The 23,470-nt window shown below is 43.7% G+C and overlaps 1 protein-coding gene and 1 pseudogene across 2 annotated transcripts; both read right to left on the bottom strand.

The window, feature by feature from the left end:
- Positions 1-14,366: 14,366 nt before the first annotated feature.
- LOC309555588 lies at positions 14,367-15,355 on the bottom strand (annotated as a pseudogene). Its single transcript has one exon. The product of its transcript is annotated as an uncharacterized misc_RNA (transcript).
- Positions 15,356-15,604: 249 nt separating this feature from the next.
- LOC309555578 (uncharacterized protein) lies at positions 15,605-18,318 on the bottom strand. Its single transcript, XM_082257637.1, has one exon. The coding sequence runs from the start codon at positions 18,179-18,181 to the stop codon at positions 16,817-16,819; it is 1,365 nt and encodes a 454-aa protein (XP_082113763.1). The 5' UTR covers positions 18,182-18,318; the 3' UTR covers positions 15,605-16,816.
- Between the last annotated feature and the right edge of the window lie 5,152 nt (positions 18,319-23,470).

The raw sequence follows: 23,470 nt of genomic DNA, 5'->3' as shown, positions 1-23,470 counted from the left end.
AAACAAAGTCGTTTTTTTTTTCCTTCCACGGGATTGGGTATTCTTTAACCACTTATGGACCGTGAGGAGGTCATTTTTACCTCTAGATATTTAATGGCTGTGGTTTTCCATGTATAAGGAGAGGATCCTGTGATATATTAAAGCGGTAGTATACTCCACTTTTTAAATTTTACCTTCAGGTAATCCTATAATAAGGCTTACCTGTAGGTAAATTCCTACCACAATGCATTGTACACCCCCCTCCCAATCACTGCTTTTCCAGCTAAAAGGGGAGCTGTTGAAGGGTGCTAAAAATGAGGCTAAACCTCATGATTTGACTGCAACAGTGAGTATAAACGAGCCCTAAATTTGCATCTCAGATATCTTTTCCTTGAAAACACTAAAACTATTCTCACTTATGCATTTATGTTGATACGGAGAACGACTGATTTTCCATTATGGGAGGCAGAGAGACTAAATGGGAAACCCCAGCAATAGGTGATATTAGTTTCATGCAAGGAGAGAAGAAGCAGTCTACATTTCTGAAGGGTGATCCAGGAAAAGTCCAGAAACCGTTGAACAGGGGCACCATCGCAGAGAATCAGTTTTTTAACACTGGCTTTGCGCATTATATCTTCCTTTAAAGAATAAGATTGTACATGGCAAACAACATCCCGAGGTCTCAATGAGCCTAATCCAGCTCAATATGTTAAGAAGTGGGGTCTCCCAGTAGGCCGGTAAATAGAGTCTGAGGAATGTTTTTCAAATCCTCAGAGTCTGGAGCTTCAGGAAGGCCCATATGAATGTTGCTGTGTTGGTTGCAATTGTCTTAAGTCTTCCAGGTGCCTCTGCATGTCACAGAGAACATAACAGTCATCTACCTGTTGGGATTAAATAAGATTGACGGCCAGGTTCATGGTTTTATCATCTTCCTCTACATCCTCCACTCTGGTGGCCAAATGATAACATTCAGTTTGGAGGCCTTTATTCTCACTACGGCAGGCCTCTTTACCTTCAGAAATCAATTGCTTTAAATTGTCCTTAGTGGGTAGAGACTGAAGCTGTTCCCACCATGCGGCAAGTTCCACCACAGATAGAGTTGGGAGGTGCCTGGGTCAGGGAGTGAGCAACTTTAGTAGCCATAGCTAAGGGATCCTATGCTTTATACCAGGCTTAAGGTGAGTCTGGATGAGGAGAGGTTGGTGAACATGGAAGTGTCCACGCTTGAACAGGAACCAACCATAGTGGGGTCATGGGGGGGGGGGGGCGCAGTCAGGTGGGAAGCACTAGGGTTCTGGGTGTGCTATGTCCTCTGAGGCTTTGGAGAGCTGGGGGTTGAGGCCGGAGCCTCAGAAAGAACTGAGAGTGCTTGCCGTGTGGTGAGAAGGAGAGGGGCTTGGTCCCAGGAGATAGGTGGGGTGTCCAGCGGTGACAGGGAGAAAAATCCAGGGAATTGAAAGTGCCAGGGGAGATGGAAGTTGGTTCATCTTTGGGAATTCCAGCTGTCTCTATGCAGACTATATGCAAGTTGGCTGCCATGTCCCCACGTGGGCTGAAGAAGCCAAGTCACACACTGCAGTTGTTGGCTGGAGCAGTGGAGCCTGCCTGCATGGGTCCTGGATGGCAAAGGAGGCAGAAGGACTGTGTCCCAGCTCCAGGGTGGCTGCCTGATTAGTCCCCAAAGTGGCAGAAGTGTGGAGAGAGCGCCGTGCCAGCATATTGGGTGACTCCCGCACCAGAGGCCCATAGAGCGGCTCCAAGAAATCCCAGATCAGTGGACCTGAAGGAGTGGAGTGTCCAGTGGGCCCCTTCTGCTTCTGGGAGTGGGTGAGTTGTGCTTTTCCCATGATCTGATGCTGGAGTCCCCCTTTTGCAGCAGAAAACCCACAGGGCTGAGCAAAGCAGGGGATTCAGGCGGCCATCTAGCTCAGAGTCCAGCCATTCTCCTCTGAAATCGCTTGTTTGTATGCAAAATGCCTCATCACTGCCTATCAAATGCTGAATGTGAATCACTCTTCAGATAAGAAAGCAAGTGTAAATGTGGCCTTAAAGTGAAATTAAACTCCCCAAAAAACAGGTAGTTGACAAGAAGGATTTTTATGACAGACATTACTCTATTTGTCTCTTCTGTCTAAACTGATTCCCCCTGCCTGTCAGTGTTTATGTACATTAAGCCATTAATTTTCAGCTCTGCATACATTTATGGCACAGCTCTGTGTATATGCATGTGCCTGCATAGTATTGACATCATTGTGGGCCAGTCAATTAAGTGGCTGAGGGGTCTGAATCCAGAAGGGTGACCAAGAGATGATGTAAATGCCCATGACAGCTGAGAGTGCTGACATTGCAGTGCTGGGGGTTAAATTTCACTTTAACCACTTGCCTACATGGCACCTTTACCCTCTTCCTGCCCAGGCCAATTTTCAGCTTTAAGTGCTAACACCGTTTAGATGACAATTGTGTGGTCATGCAACACTGTACCCATATAAAGTTTATCATTTTTTTTCACTCAAATAGAGCTTTCTTTTAGTGGTATTTAATCACTTCAGCTCCGGAAATGTTTTACCCCCTTAATGACCAGGCCATTTTTTGCGATTCAGCACTGCAATACTTTAACTAACATTTGCGCGGTCCTGCAATGCTGTACCCAAATACAATTAACCACTTGCCTACAGTGCACTTTCACCCCCTTCCTGACCAGACTGATTTTCAGCTTTCAGCACTCTCACACTTTGACTGAGAATTACTCAGTCATGCAACACTGTACCCATACAAAAATTGTGTCCTTTTTTTCACACAAATAGAGCTTTCTTTTGATGGTATTTGATCAATACTGGATTTTTTATTTTTTGTGCTATAAATAAAAAAAGACTGAAAATATCGTGAAAAAACACATTTTTCTTTGTTTCTGTCATAAAATTTTGCAAATTAGTCATTTTTCTTCACAAATTTTGGCCAAAATTTATACTGCTACTTATCTTTGGTAAAAATAACCCAAATAAGTGTATATTATTTGGTCTTTGTGAAAGTTATAGAGTCCACAAGCTATGGTGCGAATCATTGAAAATTGATCACACTTGATCACACCTGATGTACTGAAGGCCTATCTCATTTCTTGAGACACTAAAAAGTCAGGAAAGTACAAATACCCCCCAAATGACCCCTTTTTTGAAAGTAGACATTCCAAGGTATTTAATAAGGGGCATGGTGAGTTTTTTGAAGTTGTAATTTTTTCCCACAATGCTTTGCAAAATTAAGATTTTTTTTTATTTTTTTTATTTTTTTTTACAAATTGCCGTATTAACAGGTTATTTCTCTCACACAGCACATGTATACTTGCAACTACACCCCAAAACACATTCTACTACTCCTCCTGAGTATGGCAATACCACATGTGTGAGACTTTTTCACAGCCTGGCCACATACACAGGCCTAACATTCAAGTAGCAGCGTCCGGCATTCTAGGAGCATAAATTACACATATCATTTCCTGACAACCTATTGCACTTTTGAAGGCCCTGGAGCACCAGGACAATGGAAAACCCCATAAAATGACCCCATTTTGGAAAGCAAACACCCCAACGTATAATTTGTGAGGCATAATGAGTCTTTTGAACCTGTCATTTTTTTCCACAAGCTTTTGGAAACTGTGGAAAGAAAATGAAAATGCATTTTTTTTTACACAAAGTTGTCAATTTATCAGATATTTCTAACACATAGCATGTAGATAGCAAAAATTGCACCCCAAAATACATTCTTCTACTCCTCCTGAGTATGCTGATACCACATGTGTGAGACTTTTTCACAGCCTGGCCACATACAGAGGCCCAACATTCAAGTAGCCCTGTCCGGCATTCTAGAAGCAGAAATTACACATATAATTTCCTGACAACCTATCGCACTTTTGAAGGCCCTGGAGCACCAGGACAATGGAAACTCCCATAGAATGACCCCATTTTGGAAAGCAAACACCCCAACGTATAATTTGTGAGGCATAATGAGTCTTTTGAACCTGTCATTTTTTTCCACAAGCTTTTGGAAACTGTGAAAAGAAAATGAAAATGCATTTTTTTTTTTACACAAAGTTGTCAATTTATGCAATATTTCTAACACATAGCATGTACATAGCAAAAATTGCACCCCAAAACACATTCTGCTACTTCTCCTGAGTATGCTGATACCACATGTGTGAGACTTTTTCACAGCCTGGCCACATACATAGGCCCAACATTCAAGTAGCCCCGTCCGGCATTCTAGAAGCAGAAATTACACATATAATTTCCTGACAACCTATCGCACTTTTGAAGGCCCTGGAGCACCAGGACAATGGAAACCCCCATAAAATGACACCATTTTGGAAAGCAAACACCCCAACGTATAATTTGTGAGGCATAATGAGTCTTTTGAACCTGTCATTTTTTTCCACAAGCTTTTGGAAACTGTGGAAAGAAAATGAAAATGCATTTTTTTTTTACACACAGTTGTCAATTTATCAGATATTTCTAACACATAGCATGTAGATAGCAAAAATTGCACCCCAAAATACATTCTGCTACTCCTCCTGAGTATGCTGATACCACATGTGTGAGACTTTTTCACAGCCTGGCCACATACAGAGGCCCAACATTCAAGTAGCGCTTTACACAAAGTTGTCCATTTATCCACTTTAAGACTGGGCCTATTTTTGACACTTGGTGTTTACAAGCTAAAATCATTTTTATGCTAGAAAACTACTTAGAACCCCCAAACATTATATATTTTTTTCTAGCAGAGACCCTAGAGAATAAAATGGAGATTGTTACAATATTTTTTATCACACCATATTTGCGCAGCAGTCTTCCAAATGCAATTTTTTTAACAAAAATTCACTTTTTTTAATTAAAAAAAAAGAAAACAGTAAATTTAGCCCATTTTTTTCCATAATGTGAAAGATAATGTTACGCCGAGTAATTAGATACCCAACATGTCATGCTTCAAAATTGGGCACGTTCGCGGAATGGCGCCAAACATTGGTACTTAAAAATCCCCATAGGCAACATTTTAAAAATGTCTACAGGTTACCAGCTTAGAGTTACAGAGGAGGTCTAGGGCTCAAATTATTGCTCTCACTCTAACGATCGCGGCGATACCTCACATGTGTGGTTTGAACACCGTTTACATATGTGGGCGGGACTTGCGTATGCGTTAGCTTCTGCGCGCGAGCTAACGGGGACAGGGCGCTTTAATTTTTTTTTTTTTTTTTTTCCTATTTATTTTATTTAATAATTTTTTATTTTTACATGTTTTTTTGAAAAAAAATGTTTTGATCATTTTTATTCCTATTACAAGAAATGTAAACATCCCTTGTAATAGAAATAGGCATGACAGGTCCTCTTTATTGTGAGATCTGGGGTCAAAAAGACCTCACACCTCACAACTACACTAAAAAAGAAAAAAAAAAAAAAAATTTTGAAAAAAAAAAAACAAAAAGGAAAAAAAAAATGGCCCTTTAAACCGGTTGCTAGGCAACGACTTTTGACGTAGCTCCGGTCCTCCAAGACCATAGAGTCGAGTGAGGGGCATCTTGCCCTCACTTGACTTCCTGTCTCTGAGGATCCGGGACCGGATAATTTTCCCCGCTGCCGGCGGGTCCGGTAAGCTAGGAAAACGTCTAGGACGCGGCGGGAGGGGGGGGCACCTCTTCCCCTGCACCGTTGCGGCAGATTCCGCGGTGACTCCGCCACTGAGACCACCCTTATCTGAAAGCCGACCGCCCCCCGTTTAAAAAAATACCAGGGTTATGGCAATTATCTGCTGCCATAACCCCAGTATTTAGCTTTAATTGCCAATGTATAAATGACAACCTATCATTTTTGAAGGCCCCTCATATTTTTTACACATAGCATGTACATACCAAGAAATACATTACAAAATATATTCTATAAAGGAAAGTGTAAAAAAAATTATTACCTGTGGTTGTAGTAGTGCAGTTGTCCACAGAGGAGAGCATTAGTCCAGGCAGCAGGCAGGGACATGCTTAGCGACTACAATAGCAATTTTCCAGGCAGCAGGCAGGAATATAGTCTATAGTCTGGGATATTGTCAGCACAGCCGCAGCATTTGTCCAAATGAATTTTCCAGGCAGAGACATGGTCAGCACAGCCATAATATTGGTCCCGGTACACTGCAGACAATGATTGTACCACTCTCCAGCTAATATCATGCAGAGGCATGATGGTAGTAAGCTGAGGGCCTTGGTCAGGTGAGACCTGGGGACAGGGGTAGAGGCTTCTCCCACCCAAATCTCTTTGAAGCCTCCGGACTCCAGACCCTAATCCGGAATTTACAAAACCCAGAGACAACCAAAAAATTGGTTTTCTCCATCCGGAAAAACAACTCTGGAGCCCCTCAAATATGTGAGACCCCTGTGTACTACAGTAGCAGGGGGCGACAGATCAGTTCAAGCGGTAGGCAGAAGAATAGTCGGTAAAACAAGCCAGGGTCAGTTCACGTGCAAGCAATCCAATCGGCAGGCAGAAGAGTAGTTGAAAAACAGGCCAGGGTCAGTTCACAGGGAAGCAATCCAAACAGTAGGAAGTAGCGTAATCGGTAAAACAAGCCAGGGTCAGTTCACGTGAAAGCAGTCCAAACAGTAGGCAGAGACATAGTGGAAAAACAGGCCAGTGTCAGTTTATGTGGAAAGCAGTGGCATGGTGATATGAGGAAAATTGGTCAGCACAGATGAAAACGGGGAAATGGGCTAGTAATTTACCAATGTATGGTAACGCGTGAAGCATTCTCCAACGCACAGGCCAGGTTGGGAGGGACAGTACCGACAATAGAAGCTGATATCCTTACGAAACCCCCTTCTGCTGCATACACGGCATCTTCGGCCTGATTCAGACGGTGGAACGTAGTCTGGAAAGTGGCGCTCACTAAGCCGGCTAACAGCCTCAGAGCGAAGGTTTTCTTGGGGGAGTCCTTGTGGGTAGATGAGGGTCGTGATAATTTCTTCAATAAATTTTAGGAAGGAGATGGGGCTTTCAGTGGATTTGGTGTAAATGACATAAGAGTTATAAAAGGCCAATTGAAATAAATAAATTGCAACCTTCTTATACCAGAATCGGGACTTCCTTGTGGCCAAGTAGGGTTGAATCATCTGGTCGTTAAAATCCACCCCCCCCATGTAAAGATTGTAATCCTGCACACATGATGGTTTTTGGATGGGACCTCTTCTTCTCCGAACCTCCACTGTGGTGTCGTCATGAATGGTGGACATCATGTACACATTTCGGTTATCCTTCCATCGCAAGGCCAGCAGCTCGTTGTTTCTCAGGGCTGCTATTTCCCCCTTCCTCATTCTTTTATTTACTAAGGACTGTGGGAAGCCCTTCCTGTTCTTCCTGGTGGTTCCGCAGGCCAAGGTTCCTTCAAGGTACAGATGTTTTAAGAGGGGCACGCTGGTATAAAAATTATCCAGGTAAAGGTGGTAGCCTTTCCTCAGCAGTGGGTACGCCAAGTCCCATACAATCTTTCCATTTGTGCCCATGTAGGCCGGGCAGTCAGGGGGATTGAGCTGGGAATCTCTTCCTTCGTATATGCGGAACGCATACAGATATCCCGTAGCTCTGTCGCACAGTTTATAGAATTTGACCCCATATTTGGACCTTTTGCTTGGAATATACTGCTTTATTCCAAGCCGGCCTGTGAAGTGTAGCAGGGACTCATCTACACAAATGTTTTGATTAGGGACGTAAATTTCTGCAAAACTTTGGGAAAGAAAATTTATGAGGGGGCGAATTTTATACAGCTTGTCAAAATTTGGATGATTTTGGGGGGGGCACTGGCTGTTGTCACTAAAATGAAGGAAGCGCATGATAATTTCATACCGGGACCTGGGCATTTGGGCAGAATATATGGGCATACTGTGTATGGGTTGGGTGGACCAATAGGCATGTCCTTCATTTTTCTTTGTAACCCCCATGTTTATGGTGAGGCCCAAAAACATTTTGAACTCCTCCAAGGTTAACTCTCTCCACTCAAACGGACGGGAATAGGAAGATTGGGGGTTGTTAGCAATAAACTGCTGGGCATACAGATTTGTTTGGTCCACGATGTATTGCAGAAAATCGTTGGGCAGAAATAAATGGAGAAAATCAATAAAAGAAAAATTTTCTGTATTGGCCTGCACACCTGGCTGTGCGGTAAAAGGGGGAATATTTGCTGATCCTGAGTTGGAGGGCAGCCATCTTGGATTGGCAAGAGCATCTGGGAGGTGGATAGTGGCCCTGGCTCTTGGGGGATGTGACACTCCAGTGCTGGTAGAAGGGGGATTCGGAATTGGGAGTGATGCCGCAGCGCTGGTGCTGGGCCTGGGCATTCGCTCCTGGGGTGTTTCACTGGGGGCAGAGCGGGTGCTGGGCCTGGGCATAGGATCTTGGGGTGTACTGGTGGTGGCAGTGCTGGTGCTGGGCATAGGATCCTGGGGTGTATCCCTTGTGGCTGCCCGGTTTCCAGAGCGCCGTGCCCTTTTGGGAGGGACCCATTCTTCCTCCGAGTCCATCTCCGATCCGCTACTATTGGCGACTTCAAATTCCGAATCGGATTCGGAATTGGACCCGGATACTGATGAGAGCTCCCCGGTGCCCTCATCATCCATAGAGATGATCTCAAACACCTCCTCGCTGCTGAACATCCTTTTTGACATTCTGGCTGATGGGTGGCAGGTGACGGATAGGTGGCAGGTGACGGTCACTGATGGGGTGACAGATGACGATCACTGATGGGGTGACAGGTGACGATCACTGATGGGGTGACAGGTGACGCTGATTGATGGGGTGACAGGTGACGATCACTGATGAGGTGACGATCACTGATGGGGTGACAGGTGACGCTGATTGATGGGGTGACAGATGACAATCACTGATGGGGTGACAGGTGACGATCACTGATGGGGTGACAGGTGACGGTGATTGATAGGGTGACAGGTGACGGGCGCTGGTCACCGATGGGTGACAGGTGCACCGCTGGCGATACTTATGGCAGTCTCTGGTGACAGGTGCACTTTATAGGTAGTGATTTTTGGTGCAGTGATAGTGACAGGTGACTGTTGGGTGACAGGTGCAATTGGGGGGGGCTGATGACACTTTTTTTTCTGATTTTCACAGGACAGGTACACAGATCAGTAACTCACTGTTTCTGGCTCTCCTCTCCTCACACTGGAAACGGTGTGTGAGGGAAGATGAGCTAGTAACAGTGAGTTACTGCTCTTTGTTTACATTTGTGATGGGCTGTGAATGGCTTCACAGCCCATCACATCGTAATCAGCCACTGTCATTGGCTGTTTTACACTGTCGGTGACTAGCTGTGTTCCTAGGGAACACATAGCCACCGACATGACCGCGCTGCGCGCTCCCGATCGCACATGCGCGGTCATTTTCTGCCGCCCTCTATTGTGATCGGCTGTGTCAATGGAACACAGCCGATCACGTGGGAAACAGCCGTGCCTATTGGCTGTTTCCCCCCTGCCGGTGACGGAGGGTGTCCCTGGGACACGCCGACACCGGCAGTGCAGGGCGGCGCGCCCGCGATCGCGCGCCTGCCCTGCTTAAAGTGCCGCCGTCATATGACGGAGGCCCAGGATAATGGTCGCTCCGCTCCGCCGTCATATGACGGCGGGCGGGCGGCAAGCGGTTAATGTCCTTTTTTCCCACAAATAGAGCTTTCTTTTGGTGGTATTTGATCACCTGTGCGGTTTTTAGATTTTGCGCAATAAACAAAAAAACAGCAACAATTTTGAAAAAAGCACCATATTTTTTACTTTCTGCTATAAAACATTCCCAATAAAAAATAAAAAAAATGAAATGTTTTTATCAGTTTAGGGCAATTTGTATTCTGCTACATATTTTTGGTAAAAAAAAATCCCAAAAAGCGTATTTTAATTGGTTTGTGTAAAAGTTATAGCGTTTACAAACTATGGGATAGATTTTTGGACTTTTTTTTTAATTTTTTTTATTAGTAATGGCAGCAATCAGCGATTTTTAGCTGAACTGCGACATTGCAGCAGACAGCTCGGACCCCTAACTGACATTTTTGACACTTTTTAGGGACCAGTGACAATAATACAGTAATCAGTGCTAAATAATATGCACTGTTACTGTATACATTATACTGACAGGGAAGGGGTTAATACTGGGGGTGATGAAGGAGTTAATGGTATGCCTACTTGTGCTTGCTAACTGTGGGGGGGGGGGCTCTGTGAAAGGCAAAGAGAAATCAGTGTTTCAGCTAAACTGAAACACATGATCCCTCTCTGCCTGTCTGACCGAAGAAAGAAAATTATTAACTTTAATATCAAAAGCAGCCAAACAAGAAATCACATTTGCCAATTGTTTCTTTTTATACACAAATTAGATCTTGGCTAAATCCTGCAGTCCTACACTCTTTAGGGACCACATTTAGAATGTTCACTTATTGAAAAGTGACTATCCTGACTTAACATTTACTAATAGGTGGTCACTTACTGTATTTAATGGTGCTTTTCTGTTCTCCGTGTCAAAGTCTTAGTTGATCAATTAGGTGCAACTAGGAGTCTATCATCTGTTGCTTCTCCTTATTCTTAGTAAATGAACCCATTGGGACTATACAATGATGCATAAGTGTCATGTATCCCCTCAAAGGCACGCACAGCGAGAATACCAAGTAGCTATGAAAAAAAGTTTTCAATTTAGGTTGTCCCTACAAATGACAAGAAAATGTAGGAGTAAAATAAACAGATAGAAGAAAGGAGGAAAGGGGGTGTGAATCTCTAAGTAGAGTTCAAAGGCTATGCAGTGTATTATGGCTTTTAAAACATTCTTTCTATATTATCTGCTAAAAGATTTCACCAGGATTTTGAAGCTCAAACCCATAGGATTGCATTGTAGTGAAGATCCCAAACCCCATCCCTATCCAACACTTCTGTTTAGGGTCAGAGCCCTGCCACACTCTTCTCCCTACCACATATCCCTGTTGGTTGACCATTATTATAGGTTGCCTCACTGGGTCGGAGTGTAGGAGTTGGAATGGGGCAGGGCAAGCTACCTCACTGCCAGATAATGTAAAGCTTTTCCAGCTCAGAACACCTCATCTCAGTTGGGCAAAGAGAGTTCTGCTTTATTTCTGTATTTATTTTTTAATATGCATATACAATCTACTGTATAGTTAATAGTGGAATGTTATTATCACAAAATTCTCCTATTCTCTATTTAGATCAGCTATGGAGCACCATATTCTGCACTGACCAATAGTCAACTCAATCCATCCTTCTTCCATGCTCTGCCCAGTGATCACACTCAATTTCTGGCAGTTGTTAAGCTACTCAAACACTTTGGCTGGACATGGATTGGTGTCATTGCGTCTGATGATGATTATGGAGATATTCAGACTCAGGAGTTGAAGTTGAGTGCTGCCAGTCATGATATCTGCATTGAGTTTATTATTAAAATACCAAATCTAGATAATCATATTATAAATTCATTTTATGATAAAATAGAAATTCTAAACAATTCAACCTCCCAAGTTGTTGTACTTTGTGGGATATCTTCATATTTCATTATTTACTTCCTAGAAGTGGAATGCACAGCTCAAAAGAAGACATTCATTATGCCAGTAACATGGTCTATTCACAGGATTCTTCGACCACAAAAAACACCATTCCACGGAAGCCTTTTATTTACACCACCTAAAAAAAGTATACCACATTTAAAAGAATCATTGCAAAATGTTACCTCTGCCAATTATACTAAAGACTTTCTACTAGAACACATTTTAGCAGACTACGACAATTGTTTAACATCAGATTCATATTTCAATAGGATATATGAAGATATAATGAAAGCTGAACTTCATAAATGTAATGCTACTCCTGACCTCTGGCAAAACATTTTAGATTTTGGAACTACATATAATGTGTATAAAGCTGTCTATGCCTTGGCACATTCTTTGCACAATATGGATTTCTATTTGTCCAGAAATTCCACAGTCACTTTCATGAAAAATCCAAAGCGTATGCAAGAGGTAATGCGTTTATTACAGTCTTGTACACACAACTACTGCTATGTATCTTTCCTTTTTTTCTAATTCTTACCACAAAATTTGGTTTATTTACTTAAAAGACATCTGAATCCCCCCAAAAATACAATGTAAAATCTTATAATATATATTGCAACTTGCTTTTCCTTAGATCTGGTGGCTGCAGAAAAAGTAATTGATCCCAAACAATAATAACATAATTTCTTTCTTAGCTCTGATGTTTACTGACTTCATCCCACCCCTAATAAATATTTGAGAAAAGGTTTCTGAACATCTAATCATCACATTTATATGACGTGTTGGACATTTCATTCCAAAACCGTGGCCATAAAATCAGGCACATGCCCATGCAATCTCCAGGGAAAGCATTACCATTCAAAGACATTTTAAACAATTATACTTGTATGTTTCCAACCCTACAGAAACAGTTTTTTTATTTTTGTCGGCTTATTTGTGCCAAAGCCAGCTCCATAAAATGCCATAAAGACAGGGTTTCATGAGTTTGGTGTAGAGGAACTCAAGTGGCCTTTACAGATCCCTGACATCAGGCCTAATGAATTCCTTTGAGATAGATCAAGAACTCTTTTGGATGCATGGATACAAATTCAGACAGACACTTTCCAAAATTTTATGGAAAGCCTACCCAGATAAAAGGAGGTTGTCATTGTTGAAATGGGGTGGGGAATTTTATATTTAGGCCCATGCTTTTCAAATAGGATGTCCAAAAAGGTGCCTTGATGAAGGTAGGCTGCACCCCATCAATATTTCAGAAGCACAATGATTTGCTTGAGAATTTTTACTCTTTTTAAGACCTGTGTGCCTCAGCTACAGCAACATTGTCTATATATTTTACCTATGCAAAAAACACCCAGGCCCCTAATAATGGTAGGCACTTTATCTGTGTATGTGAGTTATATCCTAAAGGATAGGGGTTCCTTCAGCATTAAAGGTTGTGCTTACAGGCTTTAGTAATGCATATAAATATTTATATATGGACAATACATAAATATATATGGTGCAACCTCTATAGGGTTCAGGTATCGCTTCATTCTACCAGTAGTGACACTGACCCTAGCCAAATGCAAAAACTAGTAAAAAACAGTCAGAAAAGATGAGTAGGGAAAAAAATGTCAGTGGCCTCCATCTGTAAAACCATTCTTGTTTTGGAGGCCAAATCATTGTTACTCATCTAGTGCACCTGTTGTTGTTAATTTCACTAACAATAAAGAAGCTGAAACTGATTAACAACCACCCCTGCTACTTAACTGACCAAATCAATATTAAGATTCAAGATGCACAAATACAATAGACAGGTAGATGTGTTGCTTTAGATCGGACCAATGCCGATAGAGTTATATCCGTCCCTGGCCTAATTTTTAAGAGTAATGCATGTGTGCACACAGAGAAATGCTGACACTGACGCAGTCAGGGTAAAACAGTTCTGCTTTATTGCTTCCGCCTTTTAAGCTTATAAAGCCCATACAGAACATCTCCAGGAAATGTCCTGTAGGCATGGCATTAAATTAGACAGTCAAATTATAATCTTATTTGATTGGATGTATCTATGCACATATAACTTTCTTCCAGGATATGACCATCTTCTGTCCTAGGTGTGTCCCTCACTGGAGGCGCCATCTTGGAAATCATCCGTTCTTCTTGTTTTCTTATTGCTTTGATTTTACAGGAGAAAAGTGATCTGGCAATTATGTTTGAGCAAGGAAAGTATTTCATATAAGTAAAAAGCATAAAAAACATATTAGCATATTAGCATATTAGCACTATAGCATAAAAACCATGAAATACCATAAATGGGTATAAATGGTTTATAAGCTTGTATATAATACTGTTGAAATAGGCATTTTACTAAACCATCAACTACATCCATTACAGATTCCCCCCTTAAAGTGTCTATTTCATCCTGTCCCTATCGATCCTAGCTCATCTGTCCTCATGCGCCTTGGAACTCTTTTTGTGCCGCACTTTAGATGAGTGATTGCTAATCAATCACCCCCCTTGCCACGGTCTTTGCGCATGGGAAGTCAGATGCTCTCCCTATGGCCCTACAGGTCGCTGGCAGAGGTAGGGAATGTCTGCAATGGTGTATATGGTTTTCCATAGTCTTCTTCCTCAAGTTCTATGTCTTGCCTCACGAATGTGGGTGTAGTTTGGTCTATTGCTTTCTCCATGAACTTCCTCAAGCAGAGGAGTACACAGCAAACCACTAAAGCAAGGAGGATTAGAATGATCAACACAGTCACTCCTATCTGTGCCAAGACTTTCTGCCACTCACTCATCCAATTAAAATATTGATCCCATGGGTCTGTGACACCTGAATTTTTTTTCAGTTCAACTGATAGGTTCTCTAACTTCTTAAGAGCTAATGTGATCTTACCATTCGGTCCAGTGTTGTTCGGGATATAGGTACAACAGGTGCTGGTCTTATCTATCATGGTACAGACTCCTCCTTTTTCTGCTAACATCATATCCAGAGTCATCCGGTTCTGGAAGGTCATTTGGGATGTGGTTTCCAATTGTTCAGCTATCCCTTGGAATGCATCTTTGGTGTAGTTGATGAACCTTTGTTGGTTATAATATATATAGTTTATCCAATCTACATTCTTGTTGACAGTTATTATGGGGATTAGGGATTCAAGACCGGCCTTGACCTGGTCTCAAGCCTTGTATTCGTCGGGGACCCCCCTTGGAACTCCAATGGCATCTATATATACATGAGGATCAAAACTTCCAAGGAGAGCTTCCCGTTTCCTCCTTTTACCTGGGGTCAGACCGATATGTGCGTCATGAGCACTTTCTGTCAGGATGTGCAAAGGCATGATAGCCTTTGCAAGGGCACACTCTCCTCTCCACTCTCCCTCTAGCCTGGTTCTTATATGCATATCTCCACACACCCAGTACACATCCCCTAGGGATTGGGTCTTATTTTGCACCAAGTTAGTTGAAGCATGACTGTAAGAGGCACAGTAACCTCTTGGGAAGGTCCCCAATTTTCTACCCTTCCCTGTGTAGCGGACATAACAGGTGTAATTCCCAGGATATATTGTGATAACTTCTTTAGGCTTTGGGTCCCTGGTATTGATAGGGTATTCTGCCTTCCATTTCTCACATGCTGAATAATCAGTGGAAGTGTTAGTAAAGAGGCTTAGGAAACACTCCTCTGTTTCTTCAGGTATGTTCAATGGGACTGTACCTAAGTGTGGTCTAGCACTACCACAGACATAACAATTGGTTCTATTGTGTTTACTCGCACTGTACCTCATCCACTCTAGCCAGAGATTGGCTTCTATGAAACGGTTTCAGCTGCCATTGTATCCTCAAAGGTAGGATCTGACATCTCACCCCTATCAGAGGGACTAAGATTCTGTATATTTAGAACAAGTGTCATGCTAGGCCCTGGTTTATGTAAGGTGAGACGGTCAACAAGGGCTCTCCTTGGCTATCCTTACTATCATAAGCTGGTTGGGGTTGGTATCCCCAGGGTGTCCCTGTGTTCCAAGCTGCTGCTCCCCAATAGGCACAACTCTTTCCCCATGACCCCTTGGTGACACAAATATACCATTCCCCATGTCCTGTCTTATACCATTCTGATCTGCTATTGAGTTTGGGGCATGGGAGTATTTTACATGCATGAAAATCAAACGTGGCGACATGGGTATCAGAAGAATTATACCAGAAAGTGATCTTTCCATTATTTTCAGTAATGGCTGCTTGTTGCCCTTAGTCGTTCCCAACAAGAAAAGGATATATAGAATCATGCTTCGTCCTCGTCCGCCCCCTTAGGCACAGGGGCTTTCTTACAATGGGAGGCGTGTATCCAGGTGTTCTTTCCAGCCACCTTCACTGATGTGGCAGTTACTAGGAGGACTTGGAAGGGACCATCGAATCTGGGCTCAAGGGAGTGTTTTCGTACAAATTTCTTTATATAGACCCAGTGCCTGGGGACCAGCTTGTGTGTTCCTGTATCTAGTTCAGGATCTGGAATGGAAGAAAACACTCTCGCATGGATGCGGGTTAATTCACGAGACAATGCAATCACATAATCAGCCAATACATCAGATTGAAGTTGTAACTGTTGCGGATAATAACATCCTAGTCTAGGGGCTGACCCAAACAGTATCTCATAGGGTGATAAACCATGGCTTCCTCTGGGAGTGTATCTGACACTAAACAAAGCAATAGGTAAACTGTCTGGCCAACTCATTCCTGTCTCCTGGGACATTTTTAACATCCTAGACTTTATTGTACCATTCAGTCTCTCTACCTTTCCACTACTTTGTGGATGGTATGGGGTGTGAAAAGCTAGTGTGACCCCCAAGGCTGTCCATATTTCTTTGGTTACTGAGGCCGTAAAAGCCGGCCCTTGATCACTCTCTATAACCTCTGGGACGCCATACCTGCACACTACTTCTGTTAGAAGCTTTTTAGCTGTGGTCTTTGCTGTCATGTTGGTAACATGGAAAGCTTCTGGCCAGGAAGAGTACATATCTATGATCACCAAAGCGTACTAATATTGGCCACTCTTTGGCATCTGGATGTGGTCAATCTGTATTCTCTGGAAAGGATACTGGGCTTTTGCTAGGTGTTTTCTGGGCACTTTCTCTGGTCTTCCAGGGTTGCACTTATCACAAATAGTACATGATTTGCAAAAATTGTTGGTGAGTGGGGTGATCCCTGGGGCCAAATAGTATTTGTTGATCAGGGCGTTCATCAAAGTTTTTGATAGGTGAGAGGCACCATGAGCCCACTGTACTACTGCTGGGAACATAGATCATGGCAAACATGGTCTCTTGTCCACTTCCATGAGTCCATCCTTCAATGTGGCTCCTTTCTTTATCCACATCTCCTTTTCTTCTTTACTTGCTGCTTTCTGTTTTTCTTTGAGGAATGTCCAGTCTACAGATGGGCTTTGCAGGACCATGGTGGTTTGTACAGCTTCAGTATCTTGTATGTTCTGTGGTGCCGATGCTATTCCATCCGAAGCAGGCATGTCCACTCTGTTGTTAACTTCTCGCACTTCGTATGCGGCCTGCTTTGCGGCGGTGTCCGCCAGGTGGTTGCCTCGTGCTTCCGGAGAATTCAGTCTACCATGTGCCTTTACCTTGAGTATAGCCACTTGGGTAGGAAGAAGTAGAGCATCCATCAAGTCTTTGATTGCTTCACCATGCTTCACAGGTGTACCTTTAGCCGTTAGAAACCCTCTGGTCCTCCAAAGGATCCTATAATCACAGGCAACGCCAAGGGCATATCTTGAGTCTGTGTAGATGTTGACTCTCTTTCCTTCTGTTAATTGGCATGCCGTAATAAGGGCTCGGAGCTCTGCTTCTTGTGCAGACTTTGAAGGAGGTAGGGCCGAGGCGTGGAGGATTGTATCCTCAGTGGTGACAGCATATCCAGTGTGATATCTTCCTGCTTGGTCTGCATATCTTGATCCATCTACATAGATAGTTAGGTCAGGATTGTCCAAAGGCACTTCACTTACAGTCGGTAGATGTGCAGTTTCCATTTTCATCATCTCAAGGCAGTCATGGGGAATATCACAAGGATCGTCTCCCCCCTCGAGAAGTGGAAGCAGAGTGGACGGGTTGAGCGTGTTGCACCTGAGAAGGGTGATGTTATCCGGGAGGAGTAGGGCACATTGAAGTCTGAGATGTCTTGCTGTCGACAGGTGTTTTGGTTGTACTTGATTCAGTATTGCTGCTATATCATGAGGGGGCAGAAGGATGAGATGATGTCCCAACACAAGGTCAGCAGTCTTGTCCAGGAGAGCCTGGGCTGCAAAGACGGCTCTGAGGCAGGAGGGTCCCCCCCTAGCCACTGGATCCATCTGGCAGGAATAATAGCCGATGGGCCTGACCTTGTTGCCGTCGGTCTGAGCCAACACTCCTGTGGCATGTCCTTCTCTCTTTGAGATAAACAACTTGAAAGGCTTCTCGTAGTCTGGGAGGCCGAGGGTGGGGGCTATAGATAGAATTTCTTTCAGAAGTTCAAAGTTGGTAAGGGCCTCTGAAGATAGCACGAAGGGGTTGGGCTTCAGGGCATCGTACAAAGGTTGCATCAGTATGGATGCCTCTGGAATCCATGAGCGGCAATAAGAGATTAGTCCCAAGAAGGCATGGAGGGATCTTTGGCCCATTGGCACTGGAATGGCCTTGATTGCAGCAACCCTTTCTCGGGTAAGATGCCGTGTGCCTTCTGAGACACAGTGACCAAGGAAGACCACTGTGCCTTTGCACCACTGAATCTTCTGTTTTGAGGCTTTGCAGCCTTGCTCGGCCAGGCTCTCAGAGTGAGTTGACGCTTCTTCTTGGGTGTCCGCACAAAGCAAGAGGTCATCCACATACTGGAGGAGCACTACCTCTGGGTTGAGTTTGATCCATGTATCCAGGACAAATGTCATTGCTTTGGCAAATTGAGATGGGGAGTTTTGAGCTCCCTGAGGCATTACAGTCCAGGTGTAACCTTGGCCCTCATGGGTGAAGGCGAAGAGGAATTGGCAACAAGGGTCGAGGGGAACGCTAAAATATGCGTTTGCCAGGTCCACCACTGTGAAGTATTTTGCTGTGGGCGGTATTCTAGCCAGCAAGGTGTGCAGATTAGGCACAATGGGTGTTTCCAGTATGGTGGCTTCGTTTACTGCTCGGAGATCTTGTACCATTCGATATTTTATAGGTTCCCCCTTCACGGTCTTCTTTTTTACTGGAAAGAGAGGAGTATTGCAAGGGCTTGTGCAATATATGAGAGCCCCATTTTGCAAGAGGGCCTTTATTTGGAGGGCAATTGCAGCTGACTGGGAGGGCTTAAGGGGGTACTGGGGCTTCCTTGGGTAAGGGGCTCCTGGTTTCATTTTCACAATAATGGGCGGGACTTTCAGGTGACCAATGTCCTCCGGCCCCGTAGACCACAAACATGAGGGTATACGGTCTAAAACTTCTTGTGGGATCCCAGTCTCATCCTCCATATCCAATGAAAGCAGGAGCGGAATGGAACACAGTGCTGAGGCATCTTCAGCAGTCAGTGGTGAAGTCACTTTAATACCACCATCAGGTTGAAAGGAAATAGAGGCTTGAAGTCTGGACAAGACATCAGCCCCTAATAAATTTAAAGGACATGTGGTGGAGACGACAAATCTTGCTAGTAGGTCAGGGAAATTGCCAACTTGTAAGGGGCGGGTCAAAGGGCTTCTTCTGGGTGTTCCGTCCACTCCCACACAAGTTATGTCAATATCTGATAGGAAAGAAGTATCGGGTAGTTCTTCAGCTCTGATCACACTTCTGGCAGCACCTGTGTCACACAGGAAGGTGGTGGGACGGCCCTCAATGGGGAGGGTTATTTTTGCAAGGGGTCCTCCAGTGTCTCTCGATGATACAGTCATAGTTGGCGTGTATGACACAGGCTTGCCGAAATCCTAGCGGAAGAGATTAGTTTGCTTGGGAGGAGGAGGAGGAGGAGGAGGCCAGGTGGTGTTAGGCACAGGGTTGAATGGGTTCCCCTGGTTGTTGTTTTGTCCTTGGTGTTGGGTGCCTCCTTGTGGGTCACTGTCAGACTGCCTGTTGGTAATCCTCCGAGGGCTTCGACAATCCTTTTTGAAGTGTCCAGGCTTACCGCAATTATAACAAACTCGTGGATTTCGTGGCAGGTGTGGCGTGTCAGAGGTCACCATGAGAGGGGTCATCTTTTTGTTTCCCTGTGAGAATTCTATGCCTTTCGCTATTAACAGCAAAGTATCGAGGGGCAGCGAGACAAAAGCAGACCTTTCCTAATAGGTTCCTTAAGGCCTGAAACAAATGCAGAGGACAGCATCTGGGTATGTGCCTTATTCTGCTTCGTCAAATCCCAAATCTGTAAATACCTGTGAGATTCTAGTATGAAATTTCTCAACCGATTCAGTCTTCTCTTGTGTAATGTCTTGTATGTTGGTTGCTTGGTCTGCTAGGCGTTCTCGTGCCCATTGGTCTAACTGAGTTAAAAATTCACGCCCTGAGTCAAAAGTGTGGTCAGCATCAATTCTAGTAGCATTGAAATGTTTTTCCATCACCGGCCAATAGGCATCTCCTGCCTTAATCTCACAGAGGCTTATTAAATCCCACTAAGCACAAGAATATGCTTTCTGGATCTGTGCAACTCTCCTATAAAAGGGCATGGGCTGTTTCTCAGGGTCTGGCAAACTGGTTACTGTTTTTTTTTTTCCCATCATTTTTATGGTGTCATCAGAGGACACACGGTCTCAACATTTTCAGTATACAAAGAATACAGGATGCACAGTAAAAGGGGGGGAATGCTGGAGATGGGTGGCCATGTCCCAGCCTGCTGGCAATGATTCACCGGGGCTCTGGAAGCGAGGGGCCATGAGCTTCCTACTTGGTTCACTATAGGAACCTCAGACATGGAGAGGAACTGTGTTTGCCCCGGGCTGGTTGGGGTTATCAGTGTCCACTAATGTGACCAACCTTTATTTTGGAGTGGCACCGGGATTGGAACTCCTTTGAGCTACAGGAGTTGTTCTAGCATCAAGGGAAGATAGGTGGTCATGGCTGGCATCATCTAAGTTTACTTCATCATCAGTACCAAATATCATTAATGGGGTAGATTGTGTCCCTTTATAGTATGCTAAAGTTGTTTGATCTATTACCGGACACATAGGTATGGGTGTACCAAGATGGCCGCCCGAGGAAGTCATCATAGGGAGTCTTCCTGTGTCACAACAGTTGAGTGTAGCAAGATGGCTTCTGACCTGGGGTGGTGACAAGGGTGGTAATGGGGGTTTTACAGTGGGAGGGGACCTAAGAGTGCGTCTCGTGGGAGGGACGTCAAGTGGTAGGGAAGTCTCTGGGGAACGGTGCTCTCTGCCTGAGGTCTGGCCGCCATAACAGGGCGGTGGCTCAATTCCCCCTGACTTATTTTCTGGCTTATGGTACACGTAAACAATTTTCCCATGTTGATTTGTCTCTCTTTCTTCCCATCTCTCCTCATGTATGGCCTTTGCCACTCTGTACCAGGCTTCTGCTGTAGGTAACAGCCCGGTGGTCTGACAAGAGACCTTTCTTTCGTTTTAACAAAATACGCCACTCCTCTAGATGCAATCGTCCGCCCATATGTACAGGAGCATCGCAAATCTTTGCCAATTTCTCTATCCTTTTAATGGCAATATGCCCCTCCCTATCTTTCATCAAATCACAAGCTAACATTTCTTTTTTTTTTTATTATATATATATATATATATATATATATATATATATATATATATATATATATATATATATATATATAAAACGGCTTTATTTCTGCCTGACAGCTCTCCGTTATTTAAATATGCATATCAGTCGTCTACACAGGACAAAGAAAGAGGAGGTAGCTAAACAAGCACACAAAAAAACATACAGCGGGGGCTCCTCTGCTCTCTCTGTCCTGTCACACTGTGCCACGCACAATTGTAACTGTAACAAAACTCTTCTTACTTTTATTGAACACAATAAATTAAATTTTGCGTACCGCTTCAACTGTCATGTGCGTGCCCCAACTGCACGCCCAAATTTCTTACTGAGTAATGTACGTTCAGTCTGAACACTAATATTCCTGGAATATCTGCTGATACAGGTTTCAGACCAAAAATCTCTTCTCTATATCCTGGTATAACCACATACAAATTCAGGACGCTGACTCATTCAAAGGATGGCGAAACTCAGAGTGTCTGTCACAGGTTTACCCACGCCAAGCGTGTCCTTTTTTTTTCTTTTCCCCCTCCCCTTCCTCGGGCATGCGTGCACTACATACAAAACAACCGTCGTGCACTAACGTTGCCAATCGAGGAGAGGAGAGTCTTGGCGGCTCCCTCTCCACTGGAGAATCCTACTGACGCCAGCCAATTACTTCATCTGTGACTATTCCCGTCTGCTTATTTCGCCACCCTATCACGTGCCAGCACAAATAACACACACAAAACAGGCGGCAGATATAACTTGTGCAGGTTCTTTACAAATGGGGCTTGGGCAAGCTATGTTACCTGCTTTTGATGACCGCAAGCAGCCGATACAGATACAGAGATAAACCAATCACAGAGAGAGCATACAGATAAGATATTAAAAATATATCTTACCGTATTTCAGAGGTGATCAGTCTCCCCCTCTCTGCGAATTGATTCCTCCCAGCCTCCTCTTCATCGGCTTTCTCTCTTGGTCGAAAAACCCAAGCTCCCCGTACGGGCCACCAGTTGCTTTAGATCGGACCAATGCCGATAGAGTTATATCCGTCCCTGGCCTAATTTTTAAGAGTAATGCATGTGTGCACACAGATAAATGCTGACACTGACGCAGTCAGGGTAAAACAGTTCTGCTTTATTGCTTCCGCCTTTTAAGCTTATAAAGCCCATACAGAACATCTCCAGGAAATGTCCTGTAGGCATGGCATTAAATTAGACAGTCAAATTATAATCTTATTTGATTGGATGTATCTATGCACATATAACTTTCTTCCAGGATATGACCATCTTCTGTCCTAGGTGTGTCCCTCACTGGAGGCGCCATCTTGGAAATCATCCGTTCTTCTTGTTTTCTTATTGCTTTGATTTTACAGGAGAAAAGTGATCTGGCAATTATGTTTGAGCAAGGAAAGTTTTTCATATAAGTAAAAAGCATAAAAAACATATTAGCATATTAGCATATTAGCACTATAGCATAAAATCCATGAAATACCATAAATGGGTATAAATGGTTTATAAGCTTGTATATAATACTGTTGAAATAGGCATTTTACTAAACCATCAACTACATCCATTACAATGTCATATACATACATTGTTCATTTGAGGAACAGGATAAATAAATTAAACAAGATAGACAAAACTATTGCTGTTCACTGCCGGGTAGAGATGTCCCGAACTATTCGCCGGCGAACATCGCTTGTTCGCGTTCTCCTCGGCGGGCGAACATATGCGATGTTCAGTCCGCCCCCTATACATCATCATTGAGCAAACTTTGACCCTGTACTTCACAGTCGGCAGACACATTCCAGCTAATCAGCATTCCCTCCCTCCCAGACCCTCCCACCTCCCATAAAAAAGCAAGGACAGCATCCATCTTAGATTTATTCTGAAGCTGCAGTGTTAGTTAGAGCAGGGAGGGTGCTGCTGCTGCTGAATTAATAGGGAAATCATTAGCTAGGCCAGTGTTCTGTGTCCACTCCTGCTGTAAGGACAGCATCCTGACAGCACCCCAAAAAAGCCCTTTTTAGGGCTGGTATATCAGCCTGCTTTTATTTATTTTTTCTATATATATACAGACTGTACTGTGTGCAAACCACTCATATCGGGTGGCACAGTACCTTGCAGATAAAAAAGTCATTTCATTTTTACCCTTTAATATAATTGCAGTTGCCTGCCAGTGTGTGTCAGGCCCACTGACTGAACTGTGCCCACTGCCAGTGCCCA

Source organism: Pelophylax lessonae (assembly GCF_965119305.1).
Source record: "Pelophylax lessonae genome assembly, chromosome: 1".
NCBI classification, from domain to species: domain Eukaryota; kingdom Metazoa; phylum Chordata; class Amphibia; order Anura; family Ranidae; genus Pelophylax; species Pelophylax lessonae.
The sequence above is the reverse complement of the archived record's forward strand: the minus strand, read 5'-3'. Positions and strand labels throughout refer to the sequence as shown.

Excerpts from the sequence above, each read along its gene's own strand:
- LOC309555578 (XM_082257637.1), bottom strand. The coding sequence starts at position 18,181 with ATGGGCCAAAGATCCCTCCATGCCTTCTTGGGACTAATCTCTTATTGC.